Here is a 16,856-nt window from a genome sequence, read left to right on the forward strand (position 1 = left end):
GGTGACGGGTGGTGCTGCTGCTGCTGCAGCGGAGTCCCGTCAGGCTCGACAAGCGGCTCGGTGAATTTCAGATTGGCTGCGAACCCAGCCCGTGGTGGTGGTGGTGGTGGGGGTACACAGGTATCAGCTCGGTGCCGGTGAAGAGTCCGGAATGTCCGAGGAGAAGAGCAGGAAGCAGCGCAGCTCCTGGGCTGAACACATGGTGCCGTCAGAATGACTCGGGCTGCAGTCCTCCTCGCATGCTTTCTCACTTTGATTCATTGTAAGTTTGTTCTCTTTCTTCTCCTTATGTGGCTGATCAGTGTGTTTATTGGGAAGTTGCACTTTGTTGTTTTTTTTCTGAGTTAAAAGTGGTTTTGCAGCGAAATAATTGCTCCAAAGTTCAAATAGAAGGGATGAACTTGTCAGACCAGTGTCAGGATTTAGGAAATACAAATAAAAAAAAAGTTACAGCTATTCCAAAATTCTCTTTTATTTATTTATTTATTTTTTTAAACCCAGTATTTATGCTTAGAAAGCTTGCTTCATTCTGTAAAAAAGGAGGGTGAAAAACTTATACAGTTTGGGACATAGCCTTTAAAATATGACCTCAAATTATCAACCATTTCTTATATGATGGTGTTTAAAGTTCTAGTTTGGGTTGAACAAAACAAATACAAGTCGAGAAATTTACCAAGTGCTTTTCAGAAGTGTTGTCAACATTAAATGTATCACAGTATTTAAAATGGTTAATATTACATTCTTTCTTAGTAGCTATTCTTTAGGATTTCATATTTCCAAAGTGGTAAAATAGATGTTAACTGTACACATTTAGTGGTGTATATACTGTGGTTCATGATAGAAGGAGTAAAACAGCATGCTTCATTCAAGGGTAAGGATTTTATCAAGAAAACAGTATATCAGTGATGAGTCATCTGAATACCACAGCCTTTAAATCTCCCCTGTTCTCCGTATGTATTTATAAGAAAGCACAGAGGAGGAGAGAAATGCCCCCCTGTCACTGTTGAAGATTGTTGTAGAACTGTGTATTATGAACAAGAAAAAAAAAGTAGAACAAGAAAGTTTCCTCCTGTTTGGGTCCATTTTCACACACCATCATGGCCGTAATGCTCCAAATGGGTAACATTTTCATAGAATAATGGGTTTTTCAGAGTGCTGTAGCTGAATGACCTTATCAATTCTAAAACAGCTTACTCTAGCGTTGTATTAACACGCCTGACCTCTCTCTCAATCAGTGTAATGTCAGCTCGACTCTTGTGAGCACGTTCAGCCCGCACGCGCACGCCTGCACGAGAGAGTCTGTTCACGGCAGCCCGCCGCAGCTGCAGCGGCTGCTCTGCAGGTGACCTTCACCTCTGGGGAAGAAACGGCTTGTTTGAGTTTGTTTTGCAGGAGGCTTGACAACACGCCATCTGTTGAACGGTGCCACGCGAGGCTCGTTGGGTGGGACGTCGGCCAAGTGGCTGACAAAGACACAGTCGCGGCTGCATGTACTGACCAGTGGGGGATTAGGCCGATGCTACGCCACATCGTACAAACCCACAGGAGTCCGAGGGGCTGATAATGACACACAGTTTGATTCTTAGCAAGAGGAGATGGCTGTCCAGATGTGATGAATCCTTGTTGCCATGGATATGACTGTGCTGTGCATTGATAACAGTAGCGCTTCTCCTTCGTCGGTCCCATTAGAACAAGTCTCACCTGATTGGACTGTCACCCATGAGTTTGTTAACTCAGCTACTCCACGATGTGTGGCTTCTCCATGTGAAGCAAATGGAAAAGGTGCTACCATTTATTCTGCTCCAGGAGAAAAAAAGAGCAGTCATCAAATTCAGTCAACTCTAAACATGAGCTTCATTTATTAGCAATGGACGGTTTTGTGCTACATATTGTCATTTAAAATGTTCTGTGGATTTATTTTAACTACAGATAATACAAAAGAGGGATTTTTGAAATGCACCAATCCTACTAATTACATGTTTGAAAATAATTTGGGGTCCTTTACAACATCTCAGTCGATTTTCGGTAAAACGGCAATTTTCTGAGTCTATTAATTGAAACCTGCTGCTTCCCTGAAGGCTTAAACATGCAGCTGCTAAATTGGTACTCGACCGTATTGGTACTGATGTGATTGTGAAAAAAAGGTTGTTTGCTTGTTAAAGAGATAAAAAAGATTAACTTGCTTTTAAAATTAATCTGGAAATCCACATTCAGTGCTGTGTAACCAGATGTTAGGTTAGTAGTGAACTATCTACATTAACCATTATATATATTTTTCAATCACTTTTGATGCAGAAAGAGAACTGTACTTCAAATTTAAAAAGTAAATTAAAGGAAAAACAAACAAATCTTAAATTGTCAAACAAAAACTGACATTTTTGTCTGTAATGTCAGTTAAAGTAAATTTAAGAAAAACAAGACCATGCCATGCTAGCACAATGATACCACCAGGAGTATCACATTTTGTTAGGCTGTTTCCACGACCTTGTTTTGACCACAGTTGTAGTCTATGACATAAGCATGACCAGTCCTGCTTCAAATACTTGATGACCAAGCCATGCTGAACCCACGTCATGCATATGCTGCCACCACTCTCAGTGCAGAACCCTGACATGCTGACACCGTGCTGATAAACCACCACAACCTTGCTACAGTTGTTTTGTGCATGCTCAAAACCATCCCCGAGCTATCACCCGCTGTAAGATGTGCCAAGGAGCTCACAGTTTTTGTAACACACATCTGAAAACTTTGCTAAGACCGTCCACACTATGGCTGACTTTTACGTCGTAGTGTGGTGATCATGCAGCGTGCAGGGGGCCTTACACTTTTCAAACTCTGAAGAAGTTCACTGTGGTAAAAGGTTTGACCTGTATCATACACAGCACACCCATGAAAACAACTGATTAGTAATATTGTGTCACCAGGTAGCACGAGCGCTGACTCAGAGGAGCGTTTAATGAACTGGCTGCTGGGAAAGGATCGTTACAATCCGCTCATCCGCCCAGCTGTGAACAGAACAGAGAGAATCACCGTAAAGATTCAAGTGTCCCTTGCGCAGCTCATCAGTGTGGTAAGACAGCAAATACTCCAACAGTAGGATGTGTATATAGCTGTTTATGTGCAAGTATTTATGTGTTCCATTGAATATGTGTCTGCATGTGGGAGAAACAGTGTGTTGTAGAGACAAAGAACTTGCTACAAAAAAAAGAAGTCAGGCTGAAGGAAGGAGATGATGGAAAGGACCAAGGAGCTGCAAACTTTTGAGGGAGTAATTAATTTCAAAGCGTCCTCCACTTCAGGGTCGTGGTTCTAAATGGATGGATGAAGTGGAAAATAGATCTGGTCAGCAGTGATCTGTGCCTTTGTCATGTCCAGATTGAAACTTCAGCAGGCTGGATTAAAAGGGGCCATAAACTTTAGCCACAGTGATGGAGGCTTCGCACTGATTTACAGTAGAGACTCCCCTCAGCTGCAGACCAAGACAGGACGCTCATTCACAGCCTCATTTTATGAGTTTACATTGCGGTCCTTGGAGTAATTGCTTTTTGGCATGACTTTATCTGAAGTGGATGTTGTTGCAGTGTTACAAGAATGCAGTCAACACATAATTTCTGGTCTTATAGCCTTTGGTTTAGCACTTTGGCTATTGCCATTTTCAAAATGTACCACACAAAAAGTGGAACTGGCCACCGATTCTTCTAACCGGTAGTCCCAAGAAAAAAGACCCTCCAATTAATTCTTAATTGTGTTACAAATTAGATCATAATTCACAAATTAATGTTTTGTTGCAATAAAAAAAAGTCAAGTTAGCAAACTCATAAAATTATGAGGGAAAATAATTTTTGACATGATACATCAAGTGAATAGGGGTAGAACAGTGAATTATTGCCTCTTTTTTACAATTTGACACGTTCTTGCAACCATAATAGCAGCAGCACAGCCCCATTGTAAATCCCTACACTAAATCTCTAAATGTGGACAAAAACAAGGCTTTTTGTGACACCAAGCACAAGGTTTAAAATGATGCATTTCAGTTGAAGGTTCCTGTTGTGTCTGTTGTCTCGCTGCATGGTGGACAAAGAAAAAACTATCATTTGTTGGACATAGTGAAGAACTGTATTGTAAAGCATGCCCAAATATGTAACATAAACACAGGAGAGTCATGTGAGTGTTTTCATAGTTGACCATTCAGCTCTAAACGATAGACCTTTTGTTGACTTGTAAAACTGATAAACTACTACTATAATAGTTTTTGCCTGAGACTTCTTAAAGAATAATAATTTTTACCTAATATGCATCTTTTCAGCACGAAAGAGAACAGATAATGACCACAAATGTCTGGCTCACTCAGGTAAGTGCGACAAAGCTCATATTCCCATTGTCTAAGACCCCCTGTGTCTTTATAAATGTCCTTCTGTTGAACTTGAATTAAACCATATCCGTTCTTTCTCTTCCAATGTGGAACAAACTACTTCTGTAATTGTGTTTTTAAATATATTTCACTGATAATGAGGCATGTAATTAAAAATAAATTGATATTTTGGAAGAACTGAGACTTGATGACCAGATCCCTGTGTCTCTCCAGCACTGGGTTGATTACAGATTATCATGGGACCCTGCAAAGTACGAAGGCATCGACAAGCTGCGCATCCCATCCAGACACATTTGGCTTCCAGATATTGTGCTCTACAACAAGTAAGTGCTTTTGTAATTTATTTTTATTTTCAAGACCTTTTTAGTGTTCATATAGCATTCACTCTTTTAAGTGATTTAGCTGTTTGGTTATATTTCTGGCACGCAATAGTCCAGCCAATGGTTTCTCAAGTCCCTGAGATTTAGGATAATGACTTTTTAAGTGTCATCAATGAAGTTAGTCAAGTCATTCCTTCTCTTTTCTCACTCATTGGCCATTTGTCTTGTTCAGTTTATTTCCCAAATGATGCTCTGAAGCCTTTTACATAGTTTAAGTATGGTAGAGGTTTCAGTCTTCCCTGTATCCATATTAGCTTGATCAGTGAGAGTGTAACATTTAACAGCTTATAATAGCAGCTCGTGTGGACAAAACATGCCTCAAAGGTCAACTGAAAGGATGTTCTCTTTTGTTTTGTTTTTTTTTCTCTTTCTCCTTTTCACAGTGCTGATGGAACGTATGAGGTTACTGTCTTCACCAACGCCATTGTTCTTTTCAACGGCAGCGTCAACTGGCTTCCTCCGGCCATTTATAAAAGCGCCTGCAAGATCGAAGTCAAGCATTTCCCCTTCGACCAGCAGAACTGCACCCTTAAGTTTCGCTCTTGGACGTACGATCACACAGAGATCGACCTGATCTTAAAGTCTGAGGTGGCCAGTATGGACGATTTTACCCCCAGTGGGGAATGGGATATCTTGGCATTGCCAGGCCGACGAACTGTCAACCCTCTGGATCCCACATATGTGGACCTCACATATGACTTTATCATAAAGAGGAAGCCTCTTTTCTACACCATAAACCTCATCATCCCATGTGTTCTGATCACCTCTCTGGCCATTCTGGTCTTTTACTTGCCTTCAGACTGTGGAGAGAAAATGACCCTTTGCATTTCTGTCCTTCTGGCGCTCACCGTCTTCCTGCTTCTAATCTCAAAAATTGTTCCTCCCACATCACTGGATGTTCCTCTGATTGGCAAGTACCTGATGTTCACCATGGTGCTGGTGACCTTCTCCATTATCACCAGTGTGTGTGTGCTCAATGTCCACCATCGCTCTCCGAGCACCCACACCATGCCCTCCTGGGTTAAATTGATATTCCTTGTAAAACTGCCTGCTTTGCTCTTCATGAGACGCCCTCACAACTACTCTGCACGTCAAAGACTCTGCCAGCAGCGGTGTCTACGAGCCAAGAGAGCCATTTTGGGTCTGGGTCCTTCTGGTGTTGCTAAAACAGGTTTCACCTTGTCTTCATCAGCACTCCTGTCCTCTGACTCTGCCTTCTCCACTCCAGGACACAAAAATGTTGCCTCACCGATCAGGCACATCCACACCAACAGGAAGGGGGACTTGCGGCCCACTGGTTACCTTTACAGCGGCTTCACTTCCACCCAGGACCTCCTACAGAGAGGCAACTCGGACTGGGCTGCTGACGTCCAGGAGGCAGTGGACGGGGTCTGCTTTGTGGCTGAGCACATGATGGGAGATGATGATGATCAGAGTGTATGTAGGCTAAATGAAACTATATATATATATATATATATATATATATATATAGTTATATATATATATAGTATATGATCAAATCCATTTAGTGCTATGTTAATAGGGAATTTTGTTCTATTGATGAATAATTATACATATAAATTTTATAAAGGTATGAAGAGTTTATCAAGTACCCTTGAGGCTCTCTCAGTGGATAAATAACTAATGAAAAATCGTAAAAGTTAAAGGTCTGTCTAGATGCCAAGGCCATTGGTTTAGCCCTGAAGCCTGAAAAGAGTGCTTGTCTGTGTATTTTGATGTTTTAACATTTACTGTATGTCTTATTGTGGCCTTTGAGTTGCAATTAGAAATACAACTAACCTCAAATTGTGATTGTGTGGCCAAGGCTTGGTTAGTAACTTAATTAATGACAGTTCAGTATATAAGAAGGAAACCATTAATGAGAGATGACTTGTCTCATGTTCTTGGACAAGCACTGACAATGTAATGAAAGGGTTAGTATAGATTTCAGTGTAGGTCTCAGCAGTATTCGGCCATGATAATGACATGCTTTGATGACTTTATCAGTTATTATTACTTAAAACTCTACCTTAACAAAGATAATAATGACTGATTAGGATTGTATTTCTTTGTTTTTGCAGGTAATAGAGGACTGGAAGTATGTGGCCATGGTGGTGGATCGTATGTTCCTGTGGATCTTTGTCATAGTGTGTGTGGTGGGGACTTTGGGCTTGTTCCTCCAGCCTATCTTCCAGAGTCAGATTGTTCCCAACCAGCAGCCCATTTCAGAGACTCCTCGCATCTGATGAGCATCGAGGGAGGCCGAGCTACTTCAGGCTCCTCATTAAAGCTCTTAGGGTCACATTATGTAGTTATGAGGGCATCAAACAAACAAATTTTTTATTTTTTGCTGTAGAGGGACCAGAAAAATTGAAAACTTCTCCTCTAAATGCTAAGAAAAGGACACCAGAGGGAGTTAAATAAGAGATGCAAACACATAAGTGTATAAACTGGATAAAATATTTGCCAACAGAAACAAATGTTTCTCTCTTTTAATAATATTAATAAAAACATATTGGCCTAAGCTCGTGTTTTAGGAAAATTTAACATCTGAACGGAGCATCAGCACAGTGCACAAGTCATCTTTTTCTGGAAGATGCAACATCTGCAAAAGACAATAACTGAACTGAGTTTGTTTTACAGCAGTGAACTGTACTGGACCATGACAGAAATATATCATGTATGACAAGGATACGTCTGTAGTAAAAAGTTGTTTACCTCCTAACTTTCCTAATTTGTGTTACTGTGTTACAGAGGGAAATATATATATATATATATATATATATATATTAAAGACAAATCTCTGTCCTCCTTTAGTGTGATTAAATGTATAAAGAAAGCAGCTGACAAAAGTCTTAAAATTGTCAGCTTCTTGCCAGAGTGCTTTGTTAATCTGTTTCGCAGGTGATGAAATTAGCACTCAGAGCCAACATGCTGAACGAAGAAATGCCAGGTAGGATATTTTATCATACAGATAAGAAAACCAATCACTTTAAATGTGAGAATGTGTGACCGAGCGGAAAAGACTAAATGTTGATGCAACAAAACTGCAGAAGATGGAGCTGCTCTTGATTACAATGTCTTTAATGTCCAGTGCTTTCAGCAATTTAATAAACACTCCCTAAATAAACGTTCTACAGTTTCAGGTCCACGAAGAGGAGCTAGCAACATGAGTTTTCTCTGATAATTATGGTTCGTTTGTCTTTACACGGAAGTTGATTTTTTTTAGTAATTGTCTCTTTTTGCAAATAAGTGCAAACACACACAAATGCCAGACCCCTGGTTGACTGCTTAAAGACCTCTGCTGAGTGGGCTCGTTAGAGATTCTGCAGGCTGTTGGTTCCTTTAAATCAACAATCAATGCATTTAGTGGGAATGATCAAATTTACTGCACTTGACCTTTAAGTTTCAAGTTTAACAAAATCCTTTTGGTATTATTCTTCTTGAAATTTCTAGTTGTGAGTAAAGCAAGGCAGTGCAGATCCAGTGCTGGACAAATGATTAAAAAATCAACTTCAAACTTAAAGAATTACTTTCCTACTCATGATAAATCCATGTGAATGCTTTCTGGGATTTTTTGTGTCTTTATAAACTGCATGTCTCCAATAAGATGACCACAAGCTCATGTAAGCGTAGGCGTGCAAAACAGTGGAAGTTTTATTCAGTCCTTTTGGATGACTGAACCCTTTAAAAAGATCAGATTAGGATTTTTTTTTTTAAATATCAAATGATTCAATCACCTATTATTCTCCATCTGGCAGCAACTACAACAACTTAAACAAGTTCAAGTGCCTGAACCTGCTACTGGGAATGATTTCTTTTTATCTTCCACTGGTTTGTCGTGAGCTAAAAGCCCGTGAACCTCCCTCCATCCTGCTGCTGAAGGACCAACCAGCTGGTCACTGCTAAAAGAAAGGAAAAAGAAGAGAAAGAAGAAAAATGGAAACTATCATGGGGAGGTTCTTTTTGTCCCTGCTGTTGGATTTTGAATGAATGAATGAATAAATAAATAAAACCCTGGAGAGTTTGTCACAAAGCAAACTAAAGTGTGTAAATGAATAATAGCTTCCATTATGCAGATGGCTATCCAAACCCCAGTGGCTCAGAAGCTCGTGATTTAATATTTAATTTAATACGAATGTTTGTGAGAAGAAACCCCAAGTGAAAACCACCTGGCTCTGCTGTTGGCATTAAATATTTGTTTTGCAGAGCCCAGTGAAGGCTTCACATTTGGTCCATTGACTTAAAAGAATAATCTTTTTTTTTGCTAATTAGCTCACAGTCTTTCCTTTTTTTCCCCTCTCTCTCTGTTCAGTGCAAATTTGAATTAGATCACACCTTCCTTTGTTTGATTTGATTAGGTTGCACATTTGTGCACGATGTGGCTCCTCTCAGCGACTGGCTGTGTGTTTCAGTGCAGCTCTGCCTCCCTCCTCCCTGCTCTCTGCTGTCTGCAGCGGCACACTCGCTTTCCCTCTTTCCACTTTCTTCATCTCGTCTGCTCCGTGCAGCTCTGCTGCTGCCGCTGACCCCCGGACTCATCTGGCGTCTGTCAGCCGCAACAGGATGAATGTCAGAATTGGCCTCATTTTTCCCTGCTGTCTGTTCTCCCTGCATCTTTTATCAGGTAAGTGATGGTCTTTTGTCCTATCATGACATCTCACTTACTTGTTGCTTTGCATTGGACTGTTTACATCTGTTGTCACATGTGATGTTTCTCTTGGCTCACCTCTGAGAAATCACCAGATTTAACCTCAGAGAAAATTGAAGTATTCGGTTTTAATCAAGATAATAAAAAGTTAATGTAGCTTTTGGCTTACTATACGTTTGAAATAGTGCAAAAGGTTGTTATTTACACTAATAAATTAATAAAGCAACCAAAAAAAATAAAATGCTGAAATATTATAAAACACACTTATCTCTCATATAAAAAAGTACTGTAAGGAATGATTTGTATCTAATGTTCTGCTCTGGTGCAGGAGGCACATGTTCAGAGGCAGAACACAGGCTCTTCTCTGTCATTTTCTCCAACTACAATCAGTACATACGACCAGTGGAAAACGTGTCTGACCCAGTCATTGTACAGTTTGAGGTGTCCATGTCACAGCTGGTCAAAGTGGTAAGTGGCCAAACATTTATTTTTCCCCTTCTTTTTTCTGTGCTGATGTTTGTTGTGATTGTTATTTATGGGGCTCCCCATATATCACTCTGCTCAACAACCATGACCAGCAGAAAAAAAAAAATCTACACAGTGTAAATAATCAAACATTAAGACTCTGGTTTCATGCCTTAAAAACACGCAGGTGTCAACTTGTGGACTTTTGTAAACCCTTTTTTTGTTTTTTTCTGCATAAACTGGCTGCAGTCGGAGACAGGTTTGACGCACCTTGCCAAACGAGAGTAGCCTCCAGCTTATAATCCTGAGGAGGGAGGCTGTGGGTGTCTGCCTGGCCGAGACAAGCTGGGAAATGTCAGCTGTCTGAGAAGCCTCTATTGTTTTGTTCCTTACTCTAAATTAATGTCAGATTTGGCTGGAGTTTGTTAAGTGACACTCGTACTTGACTCGGACAGGTTTGGGGCAGACTGTGATAGTCAGCTGAACAGAATAGTGTTCGAGGCTCAATCTATCCAGCTTCACTCACAGAATTTATTGTCACAGGCGTACTTTGTCTGCTGCTTTAAAATTCTGATAAAAAGAATTAACATAAATGCTGATTATGCCACCTAAAGTGATTTACACTGAAGGAGCACTTAAACACTTTGTGTATAATTTGTCCATTTGCTCTAAATTCTACCTAACAGACCAGAGTAAAATTGCAAATGATCATTTCTCAGTCTCCTGTTTAGTCATTTCAAAACAAGAATAAAGTATGTTAGAAAGTAAACGGTAGTAGAGTGATTCACGATACAAAGCAGCTAATGTCTTATAATGCTGAAAGTTCACATCCAAATCTTGGCAAGAGAACAAAACGTCAAACAGAAATGGTTTACATTGAAAAGGAAAGAAGGTCTTACTCTGCAAAATGCTTCACTGTTTTGCTGTAAAACTACAGCGACAAGTTTTCTTTTATGAAATATCAGCAGATAAAGTTGAATCTGGCATGATGGAGATCAACCCAATCTGTTTTCCTTTCTCCTTGTGTTATCAGTATGAGCTGTTTTCCCAAGGGACTTCAATAAGTATTAATGGCCTGTCTGGTACAGGAAAGAGGAAAAAACAGAGGAAAACAATTTTTCCTTACATTCATCTTAACTTAGTAAAACATCACTGATGATGTGTCTGGTGAATCAAGTTGTTAAAAAAATACAAAAAAAACCTCATTTAATGTAGCAGGCCACTCAGCTGCAGCTGCTGCTGATGGATGAGTGTTTCTCTTCAGCAGCACCTGGTGCTCCCTAACACCGACACACGCGGGATTGGTTTGCCTGCACCAATTACAACATTCTGTATGAGCTCATTTAGAGCATCGACAGCTCATCAGCTGAGCTGCTGAAGTCATCGCCACACTGTCCGAGATCAGCCTCACAGAGCAGGTTTTGTTAAAAACAGATGTTCTGTTGGAGAAAAGAGTTTGGGAGTTTTTGAAATAGGCTTTTTTTTCATTAATTAAATAGAAGGACTGACACCAAGCAGAACTGCGTTCCTCGTAGATGTACATACAACCAGGAGGTTTTACATTTATAGCGAGTTGGCCTACCAGTTACTGACAATCTACCTATTTAACACCTTAGTGGTCAAGTCCAAAGTGGATTTATAGCATTTACATAGTTTTTGATTTTACAGTACACAGTTATTTACATTGAATTCTGTGGTTATTTCTAAGTCCAAAAGGCTGCAGTGGCAGCTGGTGCAGCCTGGGTCACTTCTGGCAGAAAAAGGATGATATTTCTGCTGAAATAACCGTGTAATGGAAAACTGACAACAAAGTAATGATTTATAAAATAGTGTTTGCATGAACTGCTGTGACACTTTTGAGACTGGATTTGTTCTAAGGTGGCAGGAATCCATTTTGGTCTTGGCTCTGCACATAGTAGCTGTTAGCTCATGAGTCCAGTCGGAAGTAAACCCAGGTCCTCCAAACTAAAAGCGTTCAAAAAGTGATCAACAACAAGCAAGATATTAATCATTTTTTTTCCAAAATCTGAAATATTGGTTTAAAAATAAATCAATGAATTACTTCATCTAAATAAGTAAGTATTCCATTGTGTCTTCGTATTATGCCACGGGATCAATATGTTACTTATGAAAGCAAAAAAAAACAGAAAAAATTGATAAAAATACTTTGCATAGATAATACTGATGCTTCCTGCTTACCACAGAATCTGTGAGCTCTTCTGGATAGCATATGGCCACATGAATGGTTAATGTTATGCACTGGCTCAGGAGATTGGTTCATTCACGGTCTGTGTCACACAAAAAAACCCCGACCCGTACAGGTTTTCTCCCCCCTGCTCCTTCAGCTCCACCACTGAGCTGTTAGAATAAAAGTTGTGCTTTTGCCTCGCAGCTCCAGCTATCAGATGTGTCACGCTTTAGGCTCAGACAACTCAGGTGCGTCCCTCTGAAGCCTCTGATCACATGTGACTTTATTCTTTCAGCTCTGGGTTAAAGTGTTATCTTTTATCTGTTTTTTTTTCTTCTTTTGCTTTAATGATTTCATAAACCAATCTGTCTGTTTCCTCAGGATGAAGTCAATCAAATCATGGAGACCAATCTGTGGCTGAGACATGTAAGTCTGTGCTCCGTGACTGTGACATTGACTGTTGGGTAAAGGGCGTCAAGGACAGTTCCAGCCTGCTGTCATACATGATCTTTTATTCTAGACAGACACGATGAATTATTCATAGGAGGAAGCTTTTCAAACACACCGATTCATGTCATCGGGGTTAAGAAGAAAAGCCTAATCGTGCAAGCTTATTTTAGATTTCACGTTCAATTTTATATGCTTTTTTTTCTGAGACTCAAACCTCCATTTTTGTGCATCGAACTGAACATGAACATTTCAAACTTGAGCTATGCTTTGTATCTCATAACCACATAAAACAAGACTATTACAAAATGGAAGCTAGTGGTCACACATGTTCAGCAGTTTGGTGCTTTTCTTCTCACATTTGGCCTCTGCTTCCATGATGCACAGAGCAGCGAAGCAGGTTTGAGTGAAATAAAGCGAGGCAGGTCTCCAGGTCCCCGTTTTACAAGCACTCAGCAAATCCTCCTGTGCTCGGAAGCTGTATTTCATTTAAAGGTCCCGGCTGTAATGGCCATTTGGTGTTAAGAGAATTGAAATTGTTTCTCTTTTTTTAATATCGCCGGCTTGTTTTTTTTTTTTTTAGAGTGTCTTTTGGGAATGCACATATTAGACCAGTCCAGTCACAAACATTTTCCCCTGCTGGCTATCCCAGTTTTACAATACACTCAACTTATCTATAATTTTGTAATTAAATTAACTACTTTTACCACTCCAGGGCTGCTTAAATTTTCTGTTTTATGAGTCTCACGGGGATCATTAGTTCTTCAGAGGAGAGGGTCATACACAATGGGTAGAAGGTTCATAAAACAAACTGTAAAAATAAACACACACACTACTGTCTAAGGTCTGTTTATCTCCCACAGTAGAAGAAAATGGCTTGTATTTGCTTTTATGAGAGACATTTCACAGGAGAATGCATTTCAAAGCGTTAAGAAATAATAATGAGGAAACAACGCAGCCTTACAAAACCATCCGAGACAAATGTGTCTAATCTACAGGAATAATACAATTCTTTTGAAAGGGTTTTATGTGGAGTTGTTATCAGTAATCAATATCTTACCTGCATCAGACAGCGGTCAGAGCATTATCTGTTTGAGGGAAGTGTTCTCAGGGGAAATGAGATAACAGTCAGAGCGGGGCCATTTCCGAAGCAGACTCCACTTTCAGAAATTTCTAAACAATTCGGGCAAAAGCTGTTTTATAAATCTTTACATTATCATCACTTTTGTATTAGATGGGTATTTACATTGAAGACAGAGTCAACTGTGATTCTTTACCGCAAACGGTTCATGTGAAACCTATGCTGCAGAACGAAACATGTTCAGCACAACCAGGCAAAGAAATCTGATGGAAAAGTAAGGAAATCAGTAAATTAGTGTTCGCTTGAAATGCTATAACATTCTGGTTTTAATACCGCATTACTTTTGCAACAGAAAAGTTCTTTATGCTAGCTGGCTTGCTATTTTTGGTCTTATTACATAAACAGTTTGTATACCTGAGACGTGAAGGGAGGAAGACAAATTCAAATATTTCTATCAATAGACCTGTAAAGCTGCTTCTGTTCCTAAATTAACTCATTAATATTAAAACTGTCTTTATTTCTCAAAGTTGTTATAAGTGGTTATGCATTTTATTTTTTTATCTGGCTGATTTACAAGATAAAAGTTTCGAATTTAGCTAAATTATATAAACTTTTATTCCTAACTTCTCAATATGGTTTGCTGATATTAGAATTTATCTAACTTTTTAAAATGAATTACTCTGATTTCTCTTCTCAGATGTGGAATGACTACAAACTCAAATGGAACCCAAAAGACTTTGGAGGCGTTGAGTTTATTCGAGTACCGTCCAGCAAAATATGGAAGCCAGACATTGTTCTGTACAACAAGTGAGTGGAAGAACAAATGATTGACGTGCTTCCACGTTAATCTGGCACTGTTGTTTCTCTTTAACGTCGCCACACAATTGATATGTTATCTCATGCATTGTTTTTTCCACGTTTTTGTACAGTGCAGTTGGAGATTTCCAAGTCGATGACAAAACGAAAGCTCTCCTTCACTACAACGGTGACGTTACTTGGATCCCTCCTGCCATATTTAAGAGCTCCTGCAAGATAGACGTCACATACTTCCCCTTCGACTACCAAAACTGCACGATGAAGTTCGGCTCCTGGACCTACGACAAGGCCAAGATTGACCTGGTGCTGATCGGTTCGACGATCAACCTCAAGGACTTCTGGGAGAGCGGCGAGTGGGTGATAATTGATGCGCCTGGCTACAAACACGACATCAAGTACAACTGCTGCGAGGAGATCTACACAGATATCACATACTCCTTGTACATTCGCCGTCTGCCTCTTTTCTACACCATCAACATGATCATCCCCTGCCTCCTGATCTCCTTCCTCACGGTGCTCGTCTTCTACCTGCCGTCTGACTGTGGAGAGAAAGTCACATTGTGCATCTCCGTCCTGCTGTCTTTGACTGTCTTCCTCCTCGTCATAACAGAGACCATCCCCTCCACCTCCTTGGTCATACCCTTGATCGGCGAGTATCTCCTCTTCACCATGATTTTTGTCACCCTCTCTATTGTCATCACAGTTTTTGTGCTGAACGTCCACTACCGCACACCAAAGACACACACCATGCCCTGCTGGGTGCGACGTGTATTCCTGGGTCTGCTGCCCCGGGTGATGTTCATGACCAGGCCGGAGAGGGACCCGGAGAAGGTGACCGTGGCTGGCAGTGTTCAGCCCACGCACTCGAGATCCTGTGACGTTCATTCGTCGGGCACGCTGCAAAAGCAGCACAAGCCCCACGCTCTGGCCTCCAGCATGGTGTCGAGCCTCACCAAGCGCCAGCGGCTTTTCAACAACACCGAGCTCTCCAATCTCAACAACCTGAGCGGAGACGCAACCAAGTGCGCCAGTTCGGGTTTCCTGTTCTGTGAAGGTCGCTGCAACTGCTGCTGGCAGAAGAGATCGGGCAAACTGCCCTCAGACTCTGGGGGAGGAAGTGGTGGACTGGGCAGCCTGGGGGCCCTGACCGGAGGCGGCACAGCCGGGGTTGGAATGGAGAGTCAGTGCTCCAGCTCCGAGTCTCTGGATGGAGGAATCATGTCCCTTTTGCCTCTCTCGCCTGAGGTCAGGGAAGCCATTGAGAGTGTCAAATACATCGCAGAGAACATGAGACTGCAGAATGAGGCAAAGGAGGTAAGAAGGACAGTTGCTTTTCATAGAAACAGTAGCAGTGCCACTCTAACATTGAAAATGTTTCCTCTGTCGCAGGTCCAGGATGACTGGAAGTACGTTGCCATGGTTATCGACCGGATTTTCCTGTGGGTTTTTATCCTCGTCTGTATCCTGGGAACAGCTGGCCTCTTCCTCCAGCCCTTATTACTCGGGGAGGATATTTGATTGAATTTTATAAAACTAATACTGCAGACTGCTGAAATACACACAGCTGTTACGTATAAGATTCGGATCATGGCGAGGAGAGGGTTAAAGCAGAGGACGCACAGTCAACCCCTTTTGAGTGATTTCTTTCTTTCAGTTTTGTAATTTATTAGCTGAAAAAAGAAAATTGAGAAGATAACTGAAGAAATTGAAAAAAAAACAAACACTATTTTGGTTTGGAGAATTTTGATCTGCGCTCCACCCTCAGAGAGAATCAAACAAATCTGGGAGTATCCATCACCAGGCCTTGTTCAAACATTCATGTAAATATGAAACTTGTAGCAGCCTTTTGTGCTGAGAGATGAATAAAAGAAGGTTTTCTTTGTTTATTTTCAGCTCTGCTGGTGTTGCAAATATTCCCACACTGCCAGTGGTTAGAATACAAGATGCAAATTGTTTACATTTGTCACTGTGAGCCATGAGACTCAAAATTTCATTGACAATAAAATGAAATTTTAATGAACAGGATTTATAAGTCATACCACATGTACAGTTTTTCTCTACGTTGTAAAGTAATGCTGAAGCCTTTCAACCTCTGTGTTTTTGATTGCAAATGAATGAAGGGCAGTGTGGTAAGCTTTATTTTGTGTTTGTTTTGTTTAAATTATTTTCATACCAAGCCAGTGATGGACATATATTTATAAATGCAAACTGTTCATGAACAATAAATAATAAGTCCACATTCTGCCAGATTTCTATTTGATTTGTATTTTGTAAAAGCATTTTCAATATATGTTTTAGCAAAAAGTCCATCCATCCATTTTCTTTAACTGCTTGCTCCAGTTTAGGGTTGCAGGGAGCTGGTGCTGGACATACCTCCAGTCAGAAGGACATATAGAGACAGACATCCATTTGCATTTAGTGACGATTTAGAGTAGCCAACTTACTTAACATAAATG

At 40.5% G+C, this 16,856-nt stretch overlaps 2 protein-coding genes across 4 annotated transcripts; both read left to right on the forward strand.

The window, feature by feature from the left end:
- chrnb4 (cholinergic receptor, nicotinic, beta 4 (neuronal)) lies at nt 1-8,314 on the forward strand. 2 transcript variants are annotated; one of them, XM_017423591.3, is made up of 7 exons: nt 1-262; nt 2,925-3,070; nt 4,307-4,351; nt 4,586-4,695; nt 5,136-5,893; nt 5,981-6,189; nt 6,834-8,313. In XM_017423591.3, exons 1-7 carry the CDS (start codon nt 214-216, stop codon nt 6,996-6,998), a joined length of 1,482 nt encoding a protein of 493 aa, XP_017279080.1. In that variant the 5' UTR covers nt 1-213; the 3' UTR covers nt 6,999-8,313. The 2 variants fall into 2 exon arrangements, with proteins under 2 accessions (XP_017279080.1, XP_017279079.1); XM_017423590.3 differs by having other exon boundaries at nt 5,136-6,189; nt 6,834-8,314.
- Nucleotides 8,315-8,847: 533 nt separating this feature from the next.
- Nucleotides 8,848-16,639, forward strand: chrna3 (cholinergic receptor, nicotinic, alpha 3). 2 transcript variants are annotated; one of them, XM_017423627.3, is made up of 6 exons: nt 8,848-9,379; nt 9,732-9,871; nt 12,438-12,482; nt 14,282-14,391; nt 14,514-15,714; nt 15,790-16,639. In XM_017423627.3, the coding sequence occupies exons 1-6, from the start codon at nt 9,319-9,321 to the stop codon at nt 15,916-15,918; spliced, it is 1,686 nt and encodes a 561-aa protein (XP_017279116.1). In that variant the 5' UTR covers nt 8,848-9,318; the 3' UTR covers nt 15,919-16,639. The 2 variants fall into 2 exon arrangements, with proteins under 2 accessions (XP_017279116.1, XP_017279117.1); XM_017423628.3 differs by lacking the exon at nt 8,848-9,379 and having other exon boundaries at nt 9,792-9,871; nt 14,519-15,714.
- The last annotated feature ends 217 nt before the right edge of the window (nt 16,640-16,856 follow it).

The sequence above is a fragment of the Kryptolebias marmoratus genome, linkage group LG15 (assembly GCF_001649575.2).
Source record: "Kryptolebias marmoratus isolate JLee-2015 linkage group LG15, ASM164957v2, whole genome shotgun sequence".
In the NCBI taxonomy this organism is placed as follows: domain Eukaryota; kingdom Metazoa; phylum Chordata; class Actinopteri; order Cyprinodontiformes; family Rivulidae; genus Kryptolebias; species Kryptolebias marmoratus.

Bases quoted from the DNA above. Each gene is read 5' to 3' on its own strand.
- chrna3 (XM_017423627.3), top strand. From the start codon at position 9,319: ATGAATGTCAGAATTGGCCTCATTTTTCCCTGCTGTCTGTTCTCCCTG. The intron at 9,380-9,731 runs GTAAGTGATGGT...GCTCTGGTGCAG, and splicing joins CTCCCTGCATCTTTTATCAG to GAGGCACATGTTCAGAGGCA. The intron at 12,483-14,281 runs GTAAGTCTGTGC...TTCTCTTCTCAG, and splicing joins CCAATCTGTGGCTGAGACAT to ATGTGGAATGACTACAAACT.
- chrnb4 (XM_017423590.3), top strand. From the start codon at position 214: ATGACTCGGGCTGCAGTCCTCCTCGCATGCTTTCTCACTTTGATTCAT. The intron at 3,071-4,306 runs GTAAGACAGCAA...GCATCTTTTCAG, and splicing joins TTGCGCAGCTCATCAGTGTG to CACGAAAGAGAACAGATAAT. The intron at 4,352-4,585 runs GTAAGTGCGACA...GTGTCTCTCCAG, and splicing joins CAAATGTCTGGCTCACTCAG to CACTGGGTTGATTACAGATT.